The 27,500-nt window shown below is 42.9% G+C and overlaps 1 protein-coding gene across 1 annotated transcript; it reads left to right on the top strand.

The window, feature by feature from the left end:
- Window positions 1-17,209: 17,209 nt before the first annotated feature.
- LOC143028100 (uncharacterized) lies at window positions 17,210-22,218 on the top strand. Its single transcript, XM_076189738.1, has 2 exons — window positions 17,210-17,803; window positions 22,075-22,218. Exons 1-2 carry the CDS (start codon window positions 17,210-17,212, stop codon window positions 22,216-22,218), a joined length of 738 nt encoding a protein of 245 aa, XP_076045853.1.
- Window positions 22,219-27,500: the final 5,282 nt, after the last annotated feature.

The raw sequence follows: 27,500 nt of genomic DNA, 5'->3' as shown, positions 1-27,500 counted from the left end.
TTACCCATAGATCAGGTCCTATATGAGCTCTGAGCTCTCATCCGGCATAGTAATATCTACCAATCATGAATCCCACATGTTTTCCAAGACCATTGTGGAGAATCACCGGCCAAAGTATTAAAAACATATAATAAATACATAAAAAATAAAGTGTGGAGGGCTATATCTCATCAGCCTCGTTTCACATTTATCGACTTTTCGCCGTGCGCCGTCCACGACACGACGTCGTGCTCTCAAATACCCATGGCTGTCTATGGACGCTTTTCACACATGGTCGTGACATGTGAAAGCATCGATAGACACCCATAGTTATTTGAGAGCACGACGTCGTGTCGTGGACGGCGCACGACGAAAAGTCGATACGTGTGAATGGATGTAGACGTATTTGGTTGGGGCTACATAATGGGGCTCAGCGGGTGATGTAAAGTTTTGTGAAGAGTCTGTATTTATTGACGCATTTACAGCTTGGGATATAATCTCCCAAAGTGAGTCTAGGGAGAGAGTTCCCCTCCCCCCGCCTCCTCTCCTAGGTCCCTCACCTAGGCTACCTGTCTGTGGCGAGCGCAGTCGCCGTATAAGTATTCCTTATTAGCTACAACAGCGTTCTTGTGTGGGGATGCCTATACTTATCATCAATGGTAACATAAATGGGTTAGTTGTATTGTAGTGGAGGTTTTAAGTACTGTATTCATGTTCGCCAATGTGTCATGAAATGATGTATAGATTGTAGTTACAATTATGTAACTTGGTAGGTATAAGGAAATGTTAATGAACTGTCTGGCGACATTTGGTATTTGTGTCGGTTCCTTGCTGGACGATGGCTTTATGGTGTTGTGATATGTTTGCATTCTCTGAGTCAGGTGCTTTGGTTAAGAAATGTGTAGTCAGCAAGATTGGAGGTATTGGTAAAGACGGGTACCTTCTTACATGTAAGTTAGTAATTGTATATGGATACAATGGAGCCTTGCTGAAGCCGTCTTTCACTGCTACTCACATTTTATGTATTTATTCTGGTTTACGTCTCCTGTTTTCTTAAGTTCCATCCATTGCCTCAACACTGCTTCTCCTACACGCCTATGGTATGGATAGAAACGCTAGTAAAATATACATGACAACAAGAGCTCACTACGGTTCGAGTCCCACGGACACTGCGCCCCGCAAGGAACACAATCACAGGAAATAAGATCAGCGGACTAGATTACGGCCATCCCTTTGTCTCCTTCCACGGTTGTCGTCGTCCTTCTGGAACTGTGGTGCTTCTGCCCTTATCGACAACCTTGCTCGCTGTTTTAGGGATTCTAGGGATGTTCTAGGGATATTCTAGGGATATTTTATGGATTTTAGTGACACCCCTACGGACCAGTCACTCGGCATTCTTTTATGACTGGAGAAGTAAAAAAAAAAAAAATTAAACTACCAATATCCCTCCACATATATACATACATACATATATATATATATATATATATATATATATATATATATATATGCAAGCAATCACATCACCGTGATACGAAAATGCAAAATAACAAAATAACCACAGAAGAGAAACTTGTAGACAGTAAGTACTTTCGTATATTACATCTTCAGTCTTCTAGTCTGAAGATGTAATATACGAAAGTACTTACTGTCTACAAGTTTCTCTTCTGTGGTTATTTTGTACACATACACACACACACACACGACTCGGTGGCGCGGTCGATAGAGTACTGGACTGCCAGTACGTAGGTGCGGCAGTACCTGGTTCGAATCCTGCCCAGGGCCGAAATTATTTCGGTATCGCTGCGCTTTGGGTCGTTACTCCGACTCTCGTGGGCGGGGAGTTGTGTGTGTGTGTGTGTGTGTGTGTGTGTGTGTGTGTGTGTGTGTGTGTGTGTGTGTGTGTGTGTAAGGTCATAGCATTACCCATAGATCGGTCATACGAGCTCTGAGCTCTCTTCTGGGAGGGAAATAGCTGTCGATCACGAGTCCAACACGTGATCCAAAGACCAAGGTGAATACACACACACACATATACAGTATATATATACATTACAACACACACTGAATGGTCCCCAGTACATAGATTTAGGTTCGAGTCTTCAGCCCGACAGCGTATCAGTTTCCGTATATGCTTCCATCGAGCTCATTGTTAGCCACGATCGTGTTTGCAAGGAATTGAAATGGATAAGGGTAATGTGGATGATGAAAAAAAGAAAAAATATATTATGTATGCATGTACGAGTATGTATACACACACACACACACATATTATATATATATATATATATATATATATATATATACATACATATACACACACACACACGTACATATATCTTAGATGAAACGGGCAGTTACAGTGCGTAGATTGGGTATTTCTATTTTTATTATTATTTTTTCTTCTCAACGCAGGACAAGATGCACAGATTTGGTCGTTTGTATTCTCTCATTCATTGTATGCATGTTCGTGGCCCCAACCCACACAAACATACATATGCATATACCAGTTTCCATTCCAAAAGTCTCCCCTATTCCATGCACGTGCATGTATGTACATGTGCGTGTGTGTGTATGCACGTACATGTGAGTATGTATATGTGAGTATATATGTATGTGTGTGAGTATGCACGTACATGCGAGTATGTTAATGTGTGTGTGTATGTGTGTGTGTGTGTGCACGTACATGTGAGTATGTTTATGTGCATGTGTGCGTGTATGTGTGTGTGCATGTGTGTGTAAATCATTATACTCTCAATATGTGCCCCTTTCACCTCACAAAATAAGACACGTTACTAATGGTGTCATTTAACAGACGATCTGTTATTCACTAAAATCCCAATATTTAACCCTTAAACTGCTATCGAGAACCTGTGCATTTGTTCTATCTGCCGCCAAGCGATTTTATTCGTCCGCGTGTGAAGGGAGGCGACTCTTGTGGGGTTAAAAGGTCATACTAGGTCACCCTCACCTGTATTCCGCTCACTACTATTCATAACCCGATTTGTTCCGATTGTCGCCAGGCGATTCTATTCAATCGAAGGACCCCCACCACAACCACAACCACGCCCACCCTCCCTCCTGAAAAAAAAAAAAAAAAAAAAAAAAAAAATGAAAATGTAAATAAAAAAAAAACACCGAAACGCAAGAAACACGCGAATCCCTACGAGTGTAAGGAAGAGAAGCGCTGGTGCACTGCAGTCCCTACGAGTGCTAGAACTTCGCACAAAAACTCGAAGCACAACATTTCAAAGGTTTTCCTCGGAGCAGGCTGGCTGGACCTTGAGAATGACACTTTTCGAACACGAGTAGTCGTCAACCCTAATCCCCATTTCTCCACCTCACAAAAAAATCTATGTACATGATTAAATTGAATATGTTAAACCTACATACATAGCAAGAGGCCTTTTCCCACCTAATACCTTTAAAGGAAGGTTAAACGTTAAAAGAAGGTTAAAGCTACCTTGCATTCTCTATCCTTCATAACCGAGAAAAAATATATATTTTTCTACACGCGCAAAAATTATCAAGACTGGATCCTATTTTTTTAAACAGTCCACAGTTTAAATTCCTTCTTACTATTTGGAAAAAAGCAGAACAAGCCCGGTCAATTCGGAGGGGGGGGGGCACAGCTACAGGGAAGACAATAACTATAGGTTTGAACCAAGACATACATAACACCGCAGTGAATTAGAAATTTGTTTGTGGGAAGGTGCTAAAAATAAATAAATAAAAAGGCTTTACAAATCTTAGTGGCCAAAGACAATATTCTCCTATTCTCACGTGTGATAGATAGATGGAGAGAGAGAGAGAGAGAGAGAACGAGAGAGAGAGAGAGAAGAAGAGACTAATATGGCCGAAAGGGTATGTGAATTAAAAAGAATCATAACAATAATATATAACAAATAGACAAATAAATACGGATGCTGTGTTGTACAAGAAAACTTTCAACAAGAAATGACTGCGCGTGTTTTAAACGTGTTAACAAAGAGCGGGTCAAGGAACCACGAACCCAATTACCAAAGCAGCTCCCAATGCTAACATCAACATAGAAGTCTACACCGGGAGCTAGAGTCTTAAACCGCTCGAGGATGACACCACCAACGGCAGCAGATACCCTACTACTGCAGAGTGCCACTCCAGCATGAAGAGTTCCGAGTGGTGGAAGGCACTAGAAGGTCGTGCGTGCTGACCTCGAGTGCGTGCGTGCGTGCGTGCGTGCCGCCCCTCGAGCGGAAAGAGCTCTACGGGTCAGAAGCCTACGAAGGGGACTCCAGCACTTGTGCGTCTTCCCCTGGTCGGCCTTGTACTCCAGATGCTGACCTCAGCAGCCACCAGCTCGGGTCGGACCGCCGCTGGCCCTTCATTCGAAGCTGCGATCTACTCCGTCTCGCACCTCGCCCCGAGCGACTCCCCCGGCAAAGTGCACCAAGTCCTCTCACCGGAGCCCTTAGGTCTCGCCCCTCTTCCCTCCCAGAGATCCAGGGTGATCGGGAAACGCCTCTTGTACAAGCCCGTCTCCAGCTCTTCGTGCGCGTGTCCCCCGATGGCCAAGTGTGGTTCTGCGGTAGTGTAGAAAGTCGAAGCGAGATCCGCTCAGTTCTGGTCAGGAATTGACTCTCCCCCTCCACTACCGGCACACCCAAGCACTTGGCCATGGGTCGACGTGAGCCCGAGTTCGCAGTGGAGCAACGGAAGCCCAAGGCAGCGGAAGGCGCTAAGGACGCCGTTGCCGAGAAGGACAAGGATACCAAAGAGAAGGATAAGGATGGGTCCTGGAAGGGCTGGCTCGAGGACCCCAACAACATGGACCGCATGAGGTACTTCGTCTTCGCGCAGTCCTTCGTCATGTTCCTGACCGTGGGCCTCCCGCAGCTGCAGAAGGTGTTCGACTTGATCATGAGCTTCTTCTCGTGAAGTCTCGCGCGCAGACTTCGTAGCATCCCCTCACCCTCCCAAAACTAGACAAAACTGCATCAAGAAAAGTGTTGAAATTTAACAGAGAAGTGGACTGTGGTTATTATCAAGAAAAAAATCCGAGGTGAAAGTGCTCCAAAACTTGCGATTAACCCTCTCACTGCGGAGGCGGACTTGCAACGTTATATTCTGGTCAGCCGTCAGGCGATTTTATTCAGTTCGGCGTGAAAGGGGACGGGGAACCCTCCCTCCCACCTGAGCTCCCGAGAGCCATGGTGTCGCCGGGTCAGGGCGTTCACGCCCTTGTCGTGCTGGTCGTGGTCGTCGCCTACACCTTCTACATGCTGAAGATCATGAACAAGCAATTCGCCAAAGAGTTGAACAGCAACCTCGAGACGGAGTTCGCCAAGAACCCCATCATGAAGAACGACCTGGAGAAGTACAAGGAGAAGCTCCAGCAGGAGGAAGAGAAGCAGAAGCAGGTCGAGGCGCTGGAGGAGGAGCAGAGGAACATAGCGGCCAAGATCGAGGAGCTGAAGGCGAAAGCGCACCCGACGCTCAAGGAGCACCTCAAGGGGCAGCGGGCCTCTGCAGGAGGAGACGGCCTCAAGACCAAGTACGTGCAGATGGCCGGTGTCACAGTGCAGGACGAGTCCGAGACGAGGTGGACCTTCCAGGAGGAGTCGACCCAAGGGAAGAAAACACAGAAACCTTCTTCAAGACGTTCGGGTCACCGAGCAAAGGCCCATAACGAGTTCTAAGTGACTTTTTCCTTTTCGAGTGTCTGTCCACTTCGGGTGGAAAGAAACCAAGATTGTTGTTTAACCACAATGAGAAACGAGAAATATATATACACATCACCAACACTGTGCTGCAAAACTCAAACATTTAAAAGCAAATATAACGTAATGTCGAATGACTTTCGCTCACTGAAGAGTGGCGTGTGCCCTAGAACTAGTTTTCGTCGAGCCATTGGTTCGTAAAAGGTTGTTTTCACTTGTCATTCCTGTACGTGCAACCCCCATCAGCTCTTCTCTGAGTTTGCACGCAACCTTCCAGTTTTCGCACCTTTCGGACGAACACCCCAAGCTCATGTTCTAACACCTAGGCTAAGTAGTTGCGGTTATGTTTAACGGTTCTGGAATAATTCAAACTAAACATGGTGTTTCATTTAACGTAAGCATGTAGGAAACCAACCCCCACAGTGTGTGACGTGATTTATCATTATTTTGCAATTGTGTTAAGGTTTCATTCCCTTAACGTGAATCTATTGGAGTCTGAAAAATACTGAGCACCAATGGATTCACAATGCTGTGTTCAAAGTGTCTATAAAAATGTAAACACGAAGAGACAGTGTAGTCACTATGAACGTCACTCAGCAAATGCGAACGTCAAAACTTGTTTCACCAAATGCTACCAAATGAGCTGGTTTAAATCCTATTACTATCAGAACTCCACCAATCAACGTAAACAGTTTTAAACATATCTCCTCCCTCTCACCAAACGAAGGGACTTTCAGATAACGAGCAATTAACAAAAAATTTCAATAGTGGTTACAAAGGAATATTACAAAGGCGGATCATGCAGACAGGAGACCTTTTGGTCCATAACTAAGTCGGATGCGGGAAGAAAGATCGCAAATTAACACAATTATATACTTTTGTTAATTAATCCCATTCCATGTTACTAACGGCAACGTGACAAATCTGAAAAAGACTCATCATCACTTCTAGTTTTGAACACAAAATTTGAAAGAAAAAATAAAATCAATAAATAAAGTTAAAATCAACCTGGGCTTATGCCACCTTACACCATCATCTGAACATGTTGTTATATTCGCGTTAGTATACGTTTGAATGTTTCGGTCTAAATCAATTCAACATCCATTGATTGCAATATTAGCAACTTTGTCCGTGTGTGTGTGTGTGTGTGTGTGATTCACCATGGTCTTGGATCACGTGTTGGACTCGTGATCGACAGCTATTACCCTCCCGGAAGAGAGCTCAGAGCTCATATATGACCGATCTATGGGTAATGCTGTGACATTACATGCACACACACACAATTCCCCGCCCATGAGTTGGAGTAACGACTCGCAGCGCAGCGATACTGTAATTATTTCAGCCCTGGGCGGGATTCGAACCCGGACCGCCGTAGTGACGGCCGGGAATTCTACCACTGCGTCATTGTGTGTGTGTGTGTGTGCGTGTGTGTGTAAGAGGTTTAAGGTATCTGCATACACTAATTATTTGTTTCCCTACCGTGGGCTCCACGGTTTCCAACCCTATCAAAGGACAGAGTGCAAATGTTTTACCAGAGCTTCTATCCTTGTTGACAATCTCGCTCTGCATGCGTATGTAAAGTCGCAAAATTCATAACACGGATTATGCATGTAAAATCAAATGGAAGAGTCAATACATGTTATGTACTTGGTTTAAAAAAAACATACATACGTAATCCTGTTCAATAAACCTCTTGTATGAACCCACGACTACGATACGGAACACAACCTATGTGGCCAACTACTAGAGGGCCAAGACCTCCTACGTAACCATTGGCCCTGGACAGTGGCCCTGTTGGCCCTGGACAGTGGCCCTCGGAGTCAGAGAGTGGCCCAAAAAATCACACCCGCGGCCACAACCGCGACCCGTGATCGAAAACCGCGGTTGTTCCCGAATTTCAATAAATGAATAAAAGGAATCTGGTTTGTTTATATTCCCCCACCCACCTCCCCCCTTGAGCCGCTAATGATTGTCTGGTATCACGGCCCAACCGCGGCCATTTTTATAGATGACCAGTCTGGCACTGAAACAGAGTGGTTAACGAATGGAATAGATTTAGTAACGATGTCTTGAGCGCTGAAACAACTAGTTGATTTATTGGAAGATAACTTTACAGATAGGGATGACAGGTAGTAAGGGACATGGAAATCCCTAGTGTAAGCCTTAGGGTCTCTTGCAGTCTCCTCCATTCTTATGAAACCCTGGGTAGCTTCAGTATTCACTGTTCACACATGGCTGAAATGATATCCTACCTAAAAGGAAAATGTACACTTTCGCACCATTTCTAAAGTAAACCAATAAATATATAAATAAATAAAACATGAAAATATACAAACCAACAAAAAAAATAATGAATAAAAATGTACCAAAGACCAGTCTCCATACTACAGACACACACGCGCGCGCGCGCACACACACACACAAAATACTCCTTCATCAACATACATCATTCTTAGCCTCCAGTTGCGACAAGACGTACGAACTTTCCGCGGGTGTCCTCCCGCGAAATGGACTAGCTCCGTCACTGCCTCCCCTGAGCACACAACGTGCGCGCCAAGTGCATCCTCGGGTCGCAGTGCCTCTGCCTCTTCTTCCCTCACTCACTCACTCCCTCCTTCTGTCATCAGGTGAAGCGGCAAGAATGCCTGAAGCCACATATTTGCACACGCACGCACGCACACACGCACAAACACACACGCACGCACTTGTACGCAAATAGCCATTACTAGTACATGCACACATCAGCGACCGCGTACGGACACACATATATATACATATATGTAGGTATCTATATTTAGGAATTAGATGTAATCATACGCCAGGAGGCGCTGAACAGCTGCGGCCGAAGTCATATTTGTCTTATGAGCTTGGTGTGTGATTTACCATGATTCACAATAGTCTTTGGATCACGTGTTGGACTCGTCATTGACAGCTATTTCCCTCCCGGAAGAGAGCTCAGAGCTCGTATATGACCGATCTATGGGTAATGCTGTAACATTACACGCACACACACACACACACCCAACTCCCTGCCCACGAGAGTTGGAGTAACAACCCGCAGCGCAGCGATACTGAAATTATTTCAGACCTGGGCGTGCGTGTGTGTGTGTGTGTGTTTTTACTGGGGGCAGGTAACAGTCTAATATGTGTAACTATTGTTACTTATATTGATAAATCTGTTGTCTCGGTTCTCGAGATCCGCGGCCCCTAGACAACCGGCCACAGTCACTTGTTCATCCCCCAGGTCACTCACTGTAGAGATTTTGTGTTACTGTCTGGAAGGAGTGAATGTAGGATGGTGTAGTATGAAGTACTTTCTGTGTTGTGGTTTCTAAAGGCAAAGGATGTCTGTTGCTAGACCCTCACAATGAACCACAAAGGGAAAACTCCACTCGGATGTGCAAATAATTTCTACAGATAAATACCTGTATGTACTTTACCTCTTAATCAAAACACCTCATTGTGGTTGGCCACCGACAGCTTTACATACTTTCCTTTGTAGAGATGTCATCGATGACATGTGCTCTTTTTTAAGTTTTCGTTGCCTGGTGTGTTTGCAGTTTTCATATTTGTATTTTTTTTTTGTAAGTGGTGTTCATTACATTTTTCTGGTAAAGTATGAATACTCCACATACAACAACATTATGTGAAGTCTGAACTTAAACTCCATATAAAAATCCAAGTAATATGATAAGTAGCATTATAACTACCTGTACAAAATCTATATAATCAAATGTTTTTTGTTTTGTTTTTTGGGATGAGGTATTTGAAATATAAGAAGTGTTACAAGAATGGATACTGAGAAATAAGGAAACGAGGCAGTGGATGGTTGAAGAGTCAGATGCCAGATAGGACAAACCATTGAGAAAGAACAAATGGGAGAAGATCAGCAAAAAGAACATGGAAAGCAGAAGTGGATGGAGTGAACTTGAAAGGGAGACCAAGAATATGGTGACAGGGGGCTTAGAGACACACAGGGAATGTCTCTCCATCAAGGAAGATGGTGCAACAGACAGGTGTAAATGGATGGAAATCTTTAACAGATGACACTGATGGAGATATTCTTATCTGTTCCATAAATTGAGTCAATGAAAACAGGATGGGGGCCATATAATGAAGTAGTGGGGACACACTAGCTCTAGTGGTTGGTGCCTGCTGTGAAAGTGCTGTACTGACCTCAACTTGAGCAGTGTGGCAGGTGGTAGGGATGACCCTTGATCCATAACTTACTTAGACGGGCCAGTTGTTCAATGGGTTTTGATATGTATGAATTGAGTGTTTTGACTCAACCACCCACTTGAGAAAAGGAAAAAGGGTCATAATATACTGTATACATAAAATTTACTCCAGTGCATGTATAACTTTAAAATAATCACACACACGCATATATTGAAGGGGAGAAGCGTAAACACCAGACCCATAGTGGGAGGTTTAATGCCCGACGTTTCGGTCCTTCTTCAGGGGTGTGATGAGATACAGTGGTCAAAGAGCTCGACATATTGACCATGGTTGGAATTGGGAATATATCAAGCTCTTTGACCACTGTATCTCATCACACCCCTGAAGACGGTCCTAGGACTAGGACTGAAATGTCAGACATTAAGCCTCCCACTTTGAGTCTGGTGTTTATGCTTCTCCCCTTCAACATGGATCCCAGACTCCAGATCTTCGCACATATGTACATACATACGTTTTCCATATGCATGTATGTATATATATATATGTATATATATATATATATATATATATATATATATATATATATATGTCCAACTCATAAGAACTATACTATACATCCAAAGCATGGTATCTATGATTTTTTTTCAAGAAACACCAAAAAACAAAGCATTAAAAATAACAACTGGCTGCACTAAAACAACATCAACAGACTATCTTCACTCAAAAACCAACATCCTTCTCATAGAGGTACACACAAGAATGATGGGCAGATTTTATACAAGATCCCTCAACCCTACCCAGCCTTAATCTTACATCACACAAGCAGAGCCGACCAAGCCCATAAAAATCACCCCTGTGGTAATTTTCTCAAAAATCTACCATAACCTACCCCAAGAATCCCACATCACATCCATACAAACCACATATTTGAATCACAAAATAACCACTCCATACTGTAATCCTGCCAAATTCTTTACTTCAGGAGAAAAAAACACTCCTCAGGCACATAATAATTGCACCAGACCAAGTGCATTCACGTAACTTACACCATACACTAAGTTCCAATGTCACAAACTCCCCCCTATTGGGAACTTACAACGGTACCCCTTACAGAGGACTTTGTAGTGTGGAATTTAATGAACCATGCCCTTGATCCAACTTCGCCGGTGACAGGGTTTGAACCCTTGATCTTCGCCACAAGTAACAACGCCCTAACTTGCTTGGCCAGCGAGAATAAATAAATAAATGAAGTAAAAATCAAGAAACTGTAGACAAATATGGGAAGACAAGGGGAGAGTAACATGGAACTGCATTTCACAGAGAATAACCAGTGTTTCTATCCTTGGGAGATGACATAATATGAGGAGATGGAATCACAGAAGAGTTTTAAGGAGGGCAGCAGAACAGGTGGTAAAAGTAATCCGTATTCTTCTCTGGGTGGGAAATAGTCCTCGGTCATAAACAAATACTGCAGAACTCTGGTCCATAGGGGTTAATGAAGTCCGTAATGTACTAAGTGCATAAAACTTGTGTACTCAATATCCCATATGGGGTTTACAACTCATTTACATCCTACCGAATACTGAATCCCCAATTTGCCCTCGGCACATTTGTGTTGACCTCTTCACTACTGAATGGTTTATATACAGCCGAATAAAATAGGTTGACATAAGCCAGAATAAGAATCTAAGTGTCAACAGGTACATAGGAGTACACTTTTGCATTATTTCTAAAGTAAACTAATAAACTAATAAATAAATAAAACAAAATATATAAACCAAAAATTAAATAAATAAAAAATAAACAAATAAATAAAAATACATCATTCCCACAATCTTGTGGGATGTATTACAAAGGATTACAAAGAAGGAGCATGTCGACAGGAGACGTTTTGGTCCATAATTAGGTCGGATGCAAAAAAGAAAATAAATAGATAAATAAATAAATAAAATAAATACTAATGATAAATAAGTAAATAAATAAATAAAATAAATACTAATGTTAAATAAGTAAATAAGAATTATAATATATATAATAATAAATAAATTAAGTAAATAAATAAATGGGTAAAGTAAACAACCCTATTACTACTGAAGGAGGCGCATACAATTGAATAAAGCAGTCTGGCTGAGTCGTCAGAACAAAGGATTTAGTGTCACATGGTATGAAAGTTAATAATTGATACAATACACTTTGCTTGTACAAAAATTAAATAGTTTTGTTTACACTTCGCAGTGTTTATTTTGGTATGTATATCTACCACGATATGATTTTACTGATGACATACTCCCTCACTGAAGACGTTCTATACGCAACTTGCCAAGGAGTGGGAGAACAGGCCAGACCTCTCCCAACGTAGCTTTTTATGTTAAGTCTGTAAGTCAATGGGTTGTCAAGAACTAGAGTTTCTATTAGCCACTTGGGTATCAAATGACCTCTACTAAAGGTGATTCAGTTTTACTTCAAGGGCATATGGAAACCAATGTACATAGTGGATGCCCTTACAATCCAATGCACTGTGATCAGAATTTATACCCAGCCACTTACCTCCCTCGTAGCTGTCAGTTATATGAACTATTGTCAACTCCCCATATGCGAAAATGTATGACACACAATTCAAGTTCAGAGCGCTGAAACTTTCAGCTGTTTTAAGAAACAGTTAGACAACTTTATGGATAGGGATGACAGGTGATAATGGACATGGAACTGCCTAGTGTAGGCCTTATGGTCTCTTGCAGTCTCCTTCATTCTAATGTACCAGTTTAGAAAACGAGTGTCAGGCCCTCTGAATTCCACTTCTTAATGGAGGTGAAGAAGTTGACGGGTTTTGAAAATACATGGATTTACTGTCCATTTTCCACAACCACCACATGCAGATACTTATCACTGGTCTCACATACACACAATAACCTTGAGCATCATATCAATCTTTTCATTCTTAAAATTTAAAAACCTTATCACTAATTGTTTACATATTTTGTCTTCAATTTCCTTAGAAAATGTACATATGTACATCTTTTGAGAAAAAAAGAAAAACTGCCCTTGCAAGTAGGAAAAAATATAACAATCAATAAATTATAAAATCAATAAATTAATTACAATGACAATAATAATAATAAAATACATATATATACCAAGGGCTTTTTCCCCCTTACAAGAGAGGTAGCCAAAGTCAAACGGCATAATTCCATTCCCACCCATTCACCACTTGCAACTTGCCCATCGCCCTGGGTCAAAAGCAGTGTAGCAAGACACAGCACACCCACAGCAAGGCCACTTCATATAATCAGCAACCCCCCTCTTCATTTGTTATCATTATTTTTTTAATAATAAAATGAAAACAGAATAAAGTAAAAATAAATAAACAAGTAAATAAAAAATCAGTCTTATACATATCATGTTTGAGAACCATGCTTAATGCTGTATGCCATAAATCACTTTTTTTTTTGTTTTCGGTGTCATCCAATCGATTAGTATTTTACTTCTATTAGATCTAATAGTTCAATCAGGACATGCATCTTACATCACACAAGTTGCAAGTCTGAGTCCTGCATTTCTCATAAGCATAACGGCAACCGTGGTGCATAGGGCAATGGTAACACTGGATGTAACTATGTTCCAACTGGCGTACTTCCATACCATGCTTTATATGAAGTTAAAAGTTCAAACATTCATGTCTACATATTCAAAATATAAAAAATGCTTGTGCAATTCCAATTCTGAAACAAAATTTTATTTTGTTGTGAACATACACCTGAAATTCAGTTTTTTCCTGTTCAATAAAATATTCAGTCTTAAATACATCCAAAGAACTGATCAATATAATTCTTAGCATCAACATTGCTAAATCAACTGGATGTCATTGACAGAGGATGAATACACAGTCATAATCTCACACTTCAGAACATTTCAAATGTGATGCACTTGTGATTATCTATTGGATTACAATACCTGTACTGATAAATCACCAAATCTATTTCCTGGTGTACCCTAAAATACCTTACCTATTTAAAAAAAATGCTGATTACTTAACTACGGCAACCCGTCTTATCTTTTAACCTCAAATATTGCTTCTTACAAGACTCCATCCCTACGCTGGTTGTCAATGCCGAAAACAAAATATAAATACACAATCCAGCCCTAAATCTGTAACTAATATTTTCACTGATTCATCGCTTATCAGTCTAAACATTGAAGAGAAGAATAACGCAAAAGTACCTGACTTGTAATTACAAATACATAGCATCAACAAATACAACATACATGTCATTTGGCAATGTCAAAACAATTACGGTATTGTCTACGATGAAGTTTGATTGCAACATTGTCAAACCTTTTTACCTGGGATTTACGTTGACTATTTCAAACAAACTAACTGCATGTAGCTATGAGCCAATATAAATATAAAAAACACATAACCATGCAATTATTCAAACATCGTTAATCACCGGAAATACAACTGTTGTTATGATATATTGCAATGACAATCGACAGGAGATTTCACCTGGACAGGTAAGCTACACATTACATGTCTCGAATTATCATACTTATAATGGACAATTTGAACAACTTACCTTTCTTAATGTATCAGCAAGGCTTCCACACTACACTAACGCTTAATTCAGTTTCTAAAAGTATCAATATAATATAAATGTTCTGTTTGTCTGCGCACTTGTTTTGAATTTTCAGACACAGTGAAGACGATGGATAGGTAAGAAGATGTAAGAACGACAAGCGCAAGACGTATATTTTGTTTGCGGATGGGTTATCATTATTTTTATTATATCAATAGCATTAATTGAAAATAAAGATATAAACACCTAAAGTAAGAAAAAGTTCTAAAGTTTCTATTTATCTAAATGATATTGAAATAACTTCTTTTCAAACCCAAACAGTTATGAATCACGATCATTGGGAAGAATAATAATGAACCTTCATTCGAATCAACAAAGGATTTAACCTCTGCACAATATGAACTCGTAATACAAAACAGTGTTCATGTCAATTCTAAATTTAACTTAATCTCACAAAACTAGGACTAAAACGTACTTTCTCCAATTCTCGACCATAATATTCAAACTAAATTCCAGATAATCATAATGAAAACATTACAGATCTTTACCGGATAAATAGCCTTTATATTTTTGTGTCTACTACCAGACAATTTCATCCAATTGAAAATCATCTTCCGTTAGTTAAGGCTCAACTCACTTGAGCTTATAGAAATCTAATATGATTAAGATAATTAAGCAGTTCAAGGTGGTGGCACACTAAACATTTCTCGCTAGCATTTCACTTGCTTTTGCTACTTCGTTTGAGTAGAAACAACTTCGATTTCGATCTTTTGTTTTTAAAATTTCCAAATGTCAAGTTAGTCTTGCGTCATATAATGAGAAACTGAATGACGAATTAAGAGAAGTTAAACCTAAAATACGAATGTTAGATACACTGTTGAGATGTTTTTACGGAAGTCTAAAATATTGGCACCAAAGTCGTTTGTACTCAAACAAACTAGCAAAAGTAAGGAGCAAAAGCAAGTAGCAAAAACAAGTAGCAAAATCAAATAGCATGCTAGCCTAAGATTCACAAAGGGATTAACAGCATGGACGGGACGAGTTGGCTACACTAATAATGTCGATTAAAAAATAATCCATACATATTTGCCAGCCAGGCTAGAGACCATTCCATCACATTAAAGTCATAGAATATTGAAGTGAAGTTGGCTTCAATTGCCACCACAGATAATTCAAACAACACTAAAGGATGTTTTGACATTTTTTTTATACAAGAGATACCAAAATTAGATAAGCTTAGAAGTTGAAAGGTAATATTAGATCTATGTTGGAGGTCATAATTAGATTATGTAGAGGAATCACAGATGAGGTGGTGTAGACATGTTAACTGTCTATTTACCTACATATTCACCTGTCTATCCATCCATCTAGCTAGCTATATATCTATCCATCAACCTATCTATTTATTTATCCATCTACCAAAAGACTTGTTCAACCTTTTAAGGTAGTATATCCTGCCAGAGCACATTCCCAACCCGCACTAATCCATCAACAATCTGTTTCCCCTTCTCATCTTAGCTCCTCGTGGATGACGGATCCTCCCTCTACCCGACCCACTGCCCGGGTCAGAATCAGTGCAGCAAGACACACTTGGGCAAGTTGGGTTTTAGCGCGTATCGTAAACAAAGCCCTAGAGTGGTTTGGCCGTGCCCAGCCACCACGTTTCCCAGAGACGCACCCTTTGTCCCGGGTTAACTCCGCCCCATACTAGGTCACGTGCTATAGACCTAAGGGCTGATTGGACAGCGCATAGCAGGACGGCGACTAGGACCCGACGCGACCCCGCTCAAGCGAGAGTGTGTAGTGTTCTGTAGCCAACACGTATAATTACCCCTTCAGGACCCGTGATCGCAGAGTACGGGATAAACAATAGTCACCCCTTAGAACATGCGTTCGACTAAACATGATTTCAACTAAATGTAATTAATATAAATAACAATGTTCACTGTAACAACTTAATTTATTTTGTAAATAAAATAAAACATATCCCTCTACATCCTGTAAGAAGCATATTTATGTATTATAAAAAGATTTTGAATAATTGCATGTGTAACACAAAGAATCCAGAATTTCAGCACGGCAGTGTTCATCCCAAGGGTGCATAAGGGTAGATAAACCGCGGTGATTATTGCGATCTTACGGGTGCCTTCTGATAAGAACATACTTGCCGTCGGCGCAGAGTGTGGAAACACTCATTTCAAATGTGCCCAAGGTAACCATACCACGGTAAACTAAATGGTGCGTTCTGACTCCCCACTATGAAAAACTTCCCATACCTTGTCCCTACGACTCGTTCCAGGCTGACCGTTTCTAACTAGAACGATTGTAGTAACCACTACAATTGGTGACCCAGGAGTGATCTACCGCCAGCCGAACACTTTCGCCGCCCCAGCCGCCAGTCGTAGACTACCGCCGCTACTGCCGCAGCCTTCTCGTCCCGCCCGGCCTACCCGTCCAGCCCGGCCCCGGCGACCCGGTCAGCCCCGCCCCGCCGTCCGTGCTTGGCTGCTCAGCCTAGCACCACCGCCGCCCCGGCCTGCACGCCGCACCAGCGTCCCCAGCTCCGCCTCGCCACCCCAGCTTGGCTGCCCAGCCCAGTACCACCGCCCCGGCCTGCCTGCCGCACCAGCGTGCCCAGCCCCGCCCCGCCCTGCCGTACCCAGCCCCGCCGTCCCGGGTTGTCTTGCCCGTTGACCCAGCCTGCCCATCCCCGCCAACTCGGACTGCTCTGACCAACCCAGCTGCCCACGAACATCGCTGCATACTAATCACGTAAGCATGACGGACGATCAACAACAGGAAGTAAGTGCATTCCGCGCACCCCATTTTTCCAACCGCGACCCAACAATATGGTTCACAATCCTCGAATGTAACTTTACGGCAAACCGCATTACCACCAGCCTTAAGAAGTTTTCACATGCTTGTGGCCTCTTACCACCTGACGTACTCCTCCAAGTTTCAGACACCATCTCCAAGGCACCTACATCCGGTACCCCATACGAGGATTTGAAGAAAGCCGTTCTGGACCGCCTTGAGTCTTCCGAAGCTACACGCCTGCAGGAGCTCCTCTCGAAAGAAGAACTTGGAAATGAGAAGCCATCCGACTTGCTGCGACGCATGAAGCGATTGCTCGGAGACAAATACGCAACATTCGACACCTCCATCTTGCGCCACCTATTCTACCAGCGCCTACCAACAACCATCCAAGGCAACCTCTTCAGCGCCAAGAACAAGCTCTCGCTCGACGAGCTAGCCACGCTCGCTGATGAGTTCATGGCTTCGGTACCAGTTGCGCGCCCTACCATCGCTAACCTCGCCGACCAGTCTGCAACTCAGGCGTTAACCGAGCTAGTCTCCAAACTCACCCTCCAGGTTAGCGCCCTCCAAGAGCAGGTTGCCAATCTTCAACAACGACCCCCGTCACCAAGATACTACCGCAACCGCTCCAGGTCTACGTCCAGAGGGAGACCCAAGCACACATCAGGCGTCTGCTACTACCATCGTCGCTTTGGACAAGATGCGAGGAAATGTACACAGCCGTGCACCTTCTCACCGTCACCGTTAAACACGATGGGCGAACGCTAACGGCGCACAGCGTTCGCCAACATACATCGAAACTCTTCTTCGTATTTGATCCACTCTCCAACACCACATACCTCATCGATACCGGAGCTGAAGTCAGTGTCCTGCCTGCCACAGCATCCCAGCAATCACTGCCGCCGATGTCTTACCTCTACGCAGCCAACGGCACCAAGATACCCGTTTTCAAGAGGAAGACACTTCAGCTAGAACTCAACCTTCGCCGATCCTTTGAGTGGACCTTCTACGTTGCATCAGTTTCCCAACCCATCCTTGGCGCCGATTTTTTGACCCACTTCGATCTCCTGATCGATATTAAAAATCGCAAGCTCCACGACCCCCTTACATCGATGTCATCCAACGCCAGGCCAACAACCGGAGTAAGTAGCCAGCTTTCAACCATCAGTGCCGATAACAAGTTTGCTTCTCTCCTCAGGAACTTTCCTGCCTTGACACAACCTTACTCCACGACCACGACTGTGAAACACCACGTAGTGCACCACATAGAGACTACGGGACCTCCAGTCTACGCCAAAGCCCGTCGTCTGGCTCCGGAACGCCTCAAGCTAGCCAAGGCAGAACTGGAAGCCCTCATGAGTCAAGGTATCATTCGTCCAAGCTCAAGCAACTGGTCGTCAGCTCTCCACATCGTCCCCAAAAGCAACGGCGACATCAGGCCATGCGGTGACTACCGCGTCCTCAACTCACGAACTGTGATGGACAGGTACCCAGTTCCCAACATACAGGAGTTTTCCTCACACCTTGCAGGAACTCGCGTATACTCCCGGATCGATCTTGTCAAAGCCTTCCATCATATTCCGGTCAACCCGCCCGACATCCCCAAAACAGCTGTCACAACACCTTTTGGCTTGTTCGAATACGTTCGAATGCCCTTCGGCCTCAAGAACTCTGCCCAAACTTTCCAGAGATTCATGGACGAAGTCCTACGAGGCCTGCCTTTTTGCTTCACCTACATCGACGATGTGCTCATCGCCAGCCCTGACGAAGCCACGCACCAAGACCATCTGAAGCAAGTCTTTACCCGCCTACAAGACTACGGCATCCACATCAATCTCGAGAAATCTGACTTCGGTGTGTCATCCATCAACTTTCTAGGACACACCGTCACACCTTCAGGCGTCACCCCTGTCTCATCCCGCTGCGACGCCATCCAGAGTTTCCCGAAACCTACAACACAGCGCCAACTCAAGCAATTCCTTGGTATGTTAAATTTCTATAATCGTTTTATTCCAGGCTGCGCTCAACTGCTCCAACCGCTCTACTCCATGATCAAGCCGTGCAAGAGGGGACGTTCCATCGTACTCAACTGGGACGCCGAAACTGATGCAGCTTTCATGGCAGCCAAAGAAGCACTCGGGAATGCTACCGCCCTTAGTTTCCCTATTCCTGATGCCATCACTTCCATCTCGACAGATGCTTCAGACACAGGTGTCGGCGCAGTTCTGCAGCAATACATCAACGATGCCTGGAAACCCATCGCCTTCTTCTCAAAGAAGCTCAACAATGCCGAGAAGAAATACAGCGCCTTCGACAAGGAACTCCTAGCCATCTACAAGGCTGTCAACAGGTTAAGGTATTTCATCGAAGGACGACAATTCCACATATACACCGACCACAAACCAATCACAACAACATTCATTCATAACAAGACAACATACTCCCCTAGACAACTCCGACACATAGATTTCATCTCCCAATTCACCACAGATATTCGTTTTGTTCGAGGTGAAGATAACTGTCCTGCCGATGCACTCTCGCGCAACATATCTGCAGTCTCTACCTCTCTCATCGACTACGCCGCCATCGCTGCAGACCAAGCTGGTGATACCGAGCTGCAGCGATTGATGGAAAACCCCGCGTTGCAGATGAAGAAGGTACAGCTCCCTGGAACCAACACTGAGCTCTATGCCGATGTATCCACGGACACCATCCGTCCCTACTTGCCCGAGAACCACAGGTATCCCTTGTTCCGCCATTTACATGACCTCTCCCACCCAGGTATTCGAGCTTCGCAGCACATGATGTCATCACGCTTCATCTGGAGTGGAATTGCCAAAGACGTTCGACACTGGACCCGCACCTGCGTCAAATGCCAAGCTTCCAAGGTCACACGCCACACCATCTCCCCTCCAGGTACCTTTCGCCCTGTCTCCACTCGACTCGAGCACGTCCACATCGACATCGTCGGACCGCTTCCCTTCTCCGACAGCTTCAGGTATATTCTTACTTGTGTAGACCGTTTTACACGCTGGCCCGAAGCAATCCCGCTTACTGACATAAGCACAGATACAGTAGCCAAAGCTTTTATAACCACCTGGATTTCAAGATTCGGTACACCACTCAGCCTCACATCCGACCGTGGTAGCCAATTTGAATCCAATCTATGGAACAAGGTTATGTCTTTGCTAGGTATCCGGCGTTTCAGAACAGCAAGCTACCATCCCCAATCCAACGGACTCGTCGAACGCTTCCACCGACAACTCAAGGCTTCACTTGCAGCAACAGCACGCGACTGCACCAACTGGTCTACGGTGCTTCCAATGGTCCTCCTCGGTATACGCACGTCCCTCAAGGAAGACCTTGGCCACTCCTCTGCAGAACTTCTTTATGGCACTCCACTCCGTCTGCCCGGTGAGTTTCTTGCATCTGCTCCTATAACGCAGCCCTGCAGCGTTCAAGATTATGCTACTAATCTTACAGATACAATGCAGAAACTCCAGCCAGTGCCACCGCGTACCTCACCTACAAGAACGTTTGTGAGCCAGGACCTCGAAGACTGCTCACATGTTTTCGTTCGCGTGGAGGGAGTAAAGAAGCCTCTTCAACAACCATACGATGGCCCATATAGAGTCGTCAAGAGGACAAGGAAGAACTTGACCATCGATCGCCGTGGAACCACTGACGTCATCTCCATAGACCGCGCCAAGCCTGCATACCTCCTCTCGGACAACGAACAAGATCCTGTTGCTCTTCCGACACCTCCGGACACACGGGCTACAAACCACAAACACACTACAAAGAAAAAACAGATATCGTTCCTCCTGCCTCGTCACTAGAGGGAGAGTTCTGTAGTGTTCTGTAGCCAACACGTATAATTACCCCTTCAGGACCCGTGATCGCAGAGTACGGGATAAACAATAGTCACCCCTTAGAACATGCGTTCGACTAAACATGATTTCAACTAAATGTAATTAATATAAATAACAATGTTCACTGTAACAACTTAATTTATTTTGTAAATAAAATAAAACATATCCCTCTACATCCTGTAAGAAGCATATTTATGTATTATAAAAAGATTTTGAATAATTGCATATGTAACACAAAGAATCCAGAATTTCGCCACAAATATTGTAAATAGCATCATCGCCATTTCCAATAAACAGATCAGTCATGGGATTGCCTATAAATATCCTACCTTCTTTAAGGAAGAGTACCAAGAGTCCCTTCAGGAACCGTGATCGCAGAGTACGGGATAAACAATAGTCACCCCTTAGAACATGCGTTCGACTAAACATGATTTCAACTAAATGTAATTAATACAAATAACAATGTTCACTGTAACAACTTAATTTATTTGGTAAATAAAATAAAACATATCCCTCTACATCCTGTAAGAAGCATATTTATGTATTATAAAAAGATTTTGAATAATTGCATGTGTAACACAAAGAATCCAGAATTTCGCCACAAATATTGTAAATAGCATCATCGCCATTTCCAACAAACAGATCAGTCATGGGATTGACTATAAATATCCTAGCTTCTTTAAGGAAGAGTACCAAGCTGTTTGCACTGAACACGGCAGTGTTCATCCCAAGGGTGCATAAGGGTAAATAAACCGCGGTGATCATTGCGATCTTACGGGTGCCTTCTGATAAGAACATACTTGCCGTCGGCGCAGAGTGTGGAAACACTCATTCCAAATGTGCCCAAGGTAACCATACCACGGTAAACTAAATGGTGCGTTCTGACTCCCCACTATGAAAAACTTCCCATACCTTGTCCCTATGACTCGTTCCAGGTTGACCGTTTCTAACTAGAACGATTGTAATAACCACTACAAGTGCATTCCAGGTCTAGGAGCCGACGAAGACAGTCACGACATAAGCATCACCAAGAGTAAGATCACTACGCAGTGTGAGTACAGCTTGCCCTATCTTGTCACATTTCAGTGCCTCCCGTAGTCAAACTCCGAAACAAATAGTAGCACATAATAAAAGGAGAGCCAACAATTCCAACGGAGTTTTAGTCAGCCTATACAACCGCTCGACCATAGTACCATAACACTACATCCACAAAAGTGTCCTACTGATTCATTTACATGGCTTACGATTAAAGGATTACAAAGGCGGAGCATGCCGACAGGAGACCTTTTGGTCTATATCTAGGTCGGATGCGAAAAAATCACAATAATAATGAATGAATAAATAAAAACTATATTAATGTAAATAAATAAAATACATAAATAAATGCATAGGTATAGTTAAATAATAAACAAACAGGTAAATAGTAAATAATAATAAATTGACATATAACTAATAATAAATGAGAATCAAACAGACAAATGATAACAAAACAAAAACAAATAATATAAAATAAATTATAATCATTACAGTCTGGGAAGACTGCGGAAGAGCTGAAAGGACAGCGCAGGATGTATAACACTTATGTATCAAATCAGCTTCTTCACTGAAGAGGATCTGTACTGAAACATTAATAAACCGTCTCAATAATCGCCAGAAAATTAATGGCGGTTACTAAGGTAATTGAAAAACTAAAAGGACAGCGTGGGACATATAACACTTATGGATCAAATCTGCTTCTTCACTGAAGAGGATCTGTACTGAAACTTTGGTAAACCGTCTCAGTACTCGTCAGGAAATTAATGGCGGTTACTAAGGTAATTGAAAAGCTGGAAGGACAGTGTGGGACATATAACACTTATGGATCAAATCTGCTTCTTCACTGAAGAGGATCCGTATTGAAACTTTGGTAAACCGTCTCAATACTCGCCGGGTAACTAATGGCGGTTACACAGGTAATTGCTGAGGTAATTGGCTAGAGAAGCAGTGGAAGAGAGGAGGTGGTGAATGAGGATCAGAGGATCGATGTGGAGGAACTTCTGAGTGGAACGATGAATAACAGGCAGATCCTACATTAGCGTCAGGTGAAGAAATAAGAAGATGGAGCAGATTAAAACCGACAAAATGGCTTATATAAAGTTTTTAAACCATGAACGTCCGAAAGTAACTGAATCCAATCGTCTAACGTAAGCCAGAATAGATTCAGTAAAGGTGACACTGACGAAAGACCTCAAATAAACCAAAATGACACACATGTCTATAAACGCAATAACATGGGTAAAGGTAAGTATCAATGATTATTTAAAGGAAGAATCTCTCGACACAGCATTTTCTTAACCAAGCTTAATTGAAAGACTGATCTTCAAATGGACAAACAAAATACAATTTATGAAGGGAAAGAGGAGAGAAAACGGAAAGAGTGATGACAAGGGAAAGCGACATAACGTTGAACGAGGAGGTACTGGGAGAAGGCCAGGCAAAGGAAGTAGATAAGAATGATCAATTGATGAAGTGATCTTTACCACAGCAGTGGCATTTGTCCCACAGGAGACATAAACATAGAGGCAAGATACATAGAATAACAATAATGCTAAGAAGAACAACAATAATAATGATAGTAATAATAATAGTAATAATGATAATAATAATAATAACAATAATAATAATAATAACAATAACAATAATGATAATAATAATAGTACATACATATACCAAAGGTTTTTCTCCCTTACAAGGGAGGTAACCAAAAAACAAAGGCATAAAATCCACTCCCACCCATTCCATCCCCACATACTCCACTCCCATTCACCCTCCTCCCTCCCTCTTGTCTTGGCTCATCCTGGATGACGGATCATCCCTGCTCTCTACCACTGCCCTGGGTCAGAAGCAGTGTCGCAAGACACGGCACATCCACAGCAAGGACGCTTAATTAAATCGGCGACCCCCCCCCTCTCCATCCCCTCATACAGAAAAATAGATGGGGAGAAATCCTTTCAGGCTCCGTCAAATTATATTTTCACACCCACTCCCCCATCCCCCGCCCACTCCCCGTCATGCATCACAGCATCATCCATACACAACCTTTTCCCATTCACCCCTATCTTCTATCTTCTCCTGTCCTTCCTCAACAGATATTCCCCTCTTTCCCAATGCACCACTTTTACTGATCTTTCTTCACTCATTCTTTCCATGTGTCTAAACCATCCTAATACTCTTCCCTCAACTCTATCTCCCAACTCCGTTTCCACCTCCGTTTTCCTCGTTTCTCACTCTACCCCTATCATACTTCTTAGACACCTCATCTCGAACACATTCAACTCCTCTCTCCCTCTCTTATGTTCTACGTTTCTACCCCATACAGTGCTGTCGGCACAATCACTCCTTCATACAATCTCTCCATACAATCCATTACCAAATGTCTATTTCTCATTACACTTTTTAATCCACCAAGGCATTTACTTGCTTCTCTCAGTCTACATTCTACCTCCATCTCCACTCCTTTTCCCGCCACATGCACACCCAAGTATCTAAAACTATCCACTCTCTCCAGTCTCTCTCCCTTAATACTCACTTCCAGTCCGCTGCTACTTTCTCCCCTTGTACATCACATCACCTTACTTTTACCCACATTTATCTTCAAGTTCCTTCTTTCGCACACCTTCTCAAACTCTGTCACTAACTTCCTCCATCCCTCCTCTGATCCTGCTACAAGCGCAGTGTCGTCAGCAAACAACATCTGGCTTAACTCCCACTTTCTTCCATTTTCTTTAACCGTCTCCAATCCCTGACCCACTACCCTTGCATTTACCTCTCGCACCACCCCGTCCATGTATAAATTGAACAACCATGGAGACATAACACATCCCTGGCAAAATGCCACCTTTATCTCAAACCATTAAAACTTTCCATTTCTGATTCTAAAACAAGCTCTACTACTCTCGTAAAAACTCTTGATTACTCTTAACAGGTTTCATCCTATCCCATACATCTGCAATACCTCCCACAGTGTCTTCCTGTCTACCCTGCCACAAGCTTTTTTAAAAACCATAAAGGCCCCAAAACATCTTTACCTTTTCCTAAAGCTTTCTCACATATCTGTCTTATCACAAAAATCTGATTCACGTATCCCCTACCTGTCCTAAACACACACTGTTCCTCACCAATTACTCCCTCTGTTTCTCTCCTAATCCTCTCAATCGAAACCCTCCCATAAGCCTTCCCAACTACACTTAACAAACTGATCCTTCTGAAACTACTACGCTTACACTTGTCCCCTTTTCCCTTGTAAAGTGGAACTATACAGGCGCTAATTCAGTCCTCCGGCACTCTACCCTCTCTTAAACAAACATTAAATAACCTCACCAGCCAGTTCACTATTACTGTCCCTCCTTTTTTAGACATTCTACATGACACCCATCCAACCTAGGTGCCTTACCTGCTCTCATCACTTTAACAACTGCCTTCACCTCATCTTTCCTTATTTTTCCTCCATTTTCCTCACTAATCACGGTCATTTTCTTAGCGCTACCCATTGCAACTACCTTTCCCTCCCTGCCCTACTTCACATTTAGCAACTCCCTAAAATATTCGGCCCATCTTCCTCTTATTGCCATATCTTCCATCAACATTTCCCCGTCTGCACATTTTACCTTTTCTTCTTTACTAGATTCCCCTCCTCTTCCTCTCTTAATTTCCCTCCAAAACATCTTTTCATTATTTAAAAAAAATATTGTCATACTCTTAACCCATTTCACATTTGCTCCCCTCTTTACCTCCTTTATCTTATTCTTTACTTGTCTTCTCTTTTCTTTGTACCTCTCATATGATTCTCTCGTCCTATTTTGTAACCAATCTGTAAATGCTCGCTTCTTCTCTTCTACAACCTTATTTACTTCCTCATCCCACCACTCACTACCCTTCCTTCTATTTCCTTCCGTCCTCCTTGTTCTACACACCATCTTTGCACACCTTGTGACTCCCTCCTTGAACCATTCCCATTTCTCCTCCACTCCTAGTTCTACTCTATCCTTCACTCCCTCCCATGCCTCTCTCAGCTTCTTCTTGTACTCCTTCTCCTTTTCTTTCTCATTTAAGCAGTTTACATTAAGCACACCTCCCTACCTTCTGTCCTTTTCCTCGTTCTCCGTTTATCCTCCATTCTCACCTTAACTTCCACCAAAAAATTATTTGATATTCCCCCACTCTCTCCCCTTAGAACATGTACATCCTTAACCCTATCCTATTTTACTCCTATCTACCACTACATAGTCGATTAACGCTCTATCTATCACCTTCCATCCACCACCCTCTCCCATGTGTAATTATGCTTGACCTTCCTAAACAATATTTGCTATCATCAATTCTCTTTCTAGACACATTTGTACCATCAACTCTCCACTACAATTTTTATTCCTGGAATTCCACATTTCCCAACCACTCCGTTTATTGGTTCATTTCCCACCCTAGCATTAAGGTCTCCCATTATCAGTACATTGGCATTTCTCCCTAAAACCTCTATGCACTCATTTAAATCTATCCAAAAAGCCTCCCTTTCCTCTACACTCTTCTCACTATCAGGCCCATATGCACTTACAAAAACCTACATCCCCCTTCCCGGTTTTACCTTCATCCACATTAACCTTGAAGAAACCTCCTTCCACTCCACCGCACACTTACCTATCTCTTCACTTACTAGTAGAGCCACCCCTTCTCTTCATCGTCCTCTCTTCACTCCTGAGACTTTCCCAATTACACTCCCAAACTCAAACTCGCCCCTCCCTTTCAACTTTGTTTCACTCAATGCCAGCACATCCATCTTTCTTCTCACAAACATATTGCCTATTTCTTCCTTTTAACTCTCATCTGTACCACATCCACGCACATTAAAAGACCCAAACCTTAGGGTACTGGTTGGAAAACTCCTAGACCCTCCTATGCCTTTACTTTTTTTAGGAATGTCCCCTGTGGGGCTACAGGGAGAAGGATGCCTTGTCCTATTCCCGTCCCTTTTTTGTTGCCTTTTACGACTCAAGCGGAAACACTTGGTGGCAGTATCCTTTCCCCCCACCACTTGGTTCGGCGAAATGAGCAAATAAATTCAGAGAAGTAGCACAGGACAGTGACAAGAGTGGGGGGACAGTATAATGGAGGAACAGTCTCATTATAATAAGGTATCATCTCTGTGAATAGAGATTTCCCCTACCACAGACAAAATGATGCGTGACTCTGGTCCGTAGGGGTAACCCATATAGACCCTAAAGTATCGGCTGCATGCTACCGAGCATATTTTAACCCCACAGTAACACGCAGCCAATACCTCAGACGGGGATAGTAGTAGTAGTAGTAGTAGTAGTAGTAGTAGTAGTAGTAGTAGTAGTAGTAGT

This window comes from Oratosquilla oratoria, chromosome 9, assembly GCF_046742065.1.
Source record: "Oratosquilla oratoria isolate Oo_2021 chromosome 9, ASM4674206v1, whole genome shotgun sequence".
Taxonomy (NCBI): domain Eukaryota; kingdom Metazoa; phylum Arthropoda; class Malacostraca; order Stomatopoda; family Squillidae; genus Oratosquilla; species Oratosquilla oratoria.
This window is presented reverse-complemented; position numbering and strand designations above follow the sequence as displayed.

What these genes read in the sequence shown, in the direction of transcription:
- LOC143028100 (XM_076189738.1), top strand. Translation starts at nt 17,210, where the DNA reads ATGACGGACGATCAACAACAGGAAGTAAGTGCATTCCGCGCACCCCAT. An exon ending in TCTCCAAACTCACCCTCCAG is followed by an intron (nt 17,804 to 22,074) that starts GTTAGCGCCCTC and finishes GTTTCTAACTAG; the next exon opens with AACGATTGTAATAACCACTA.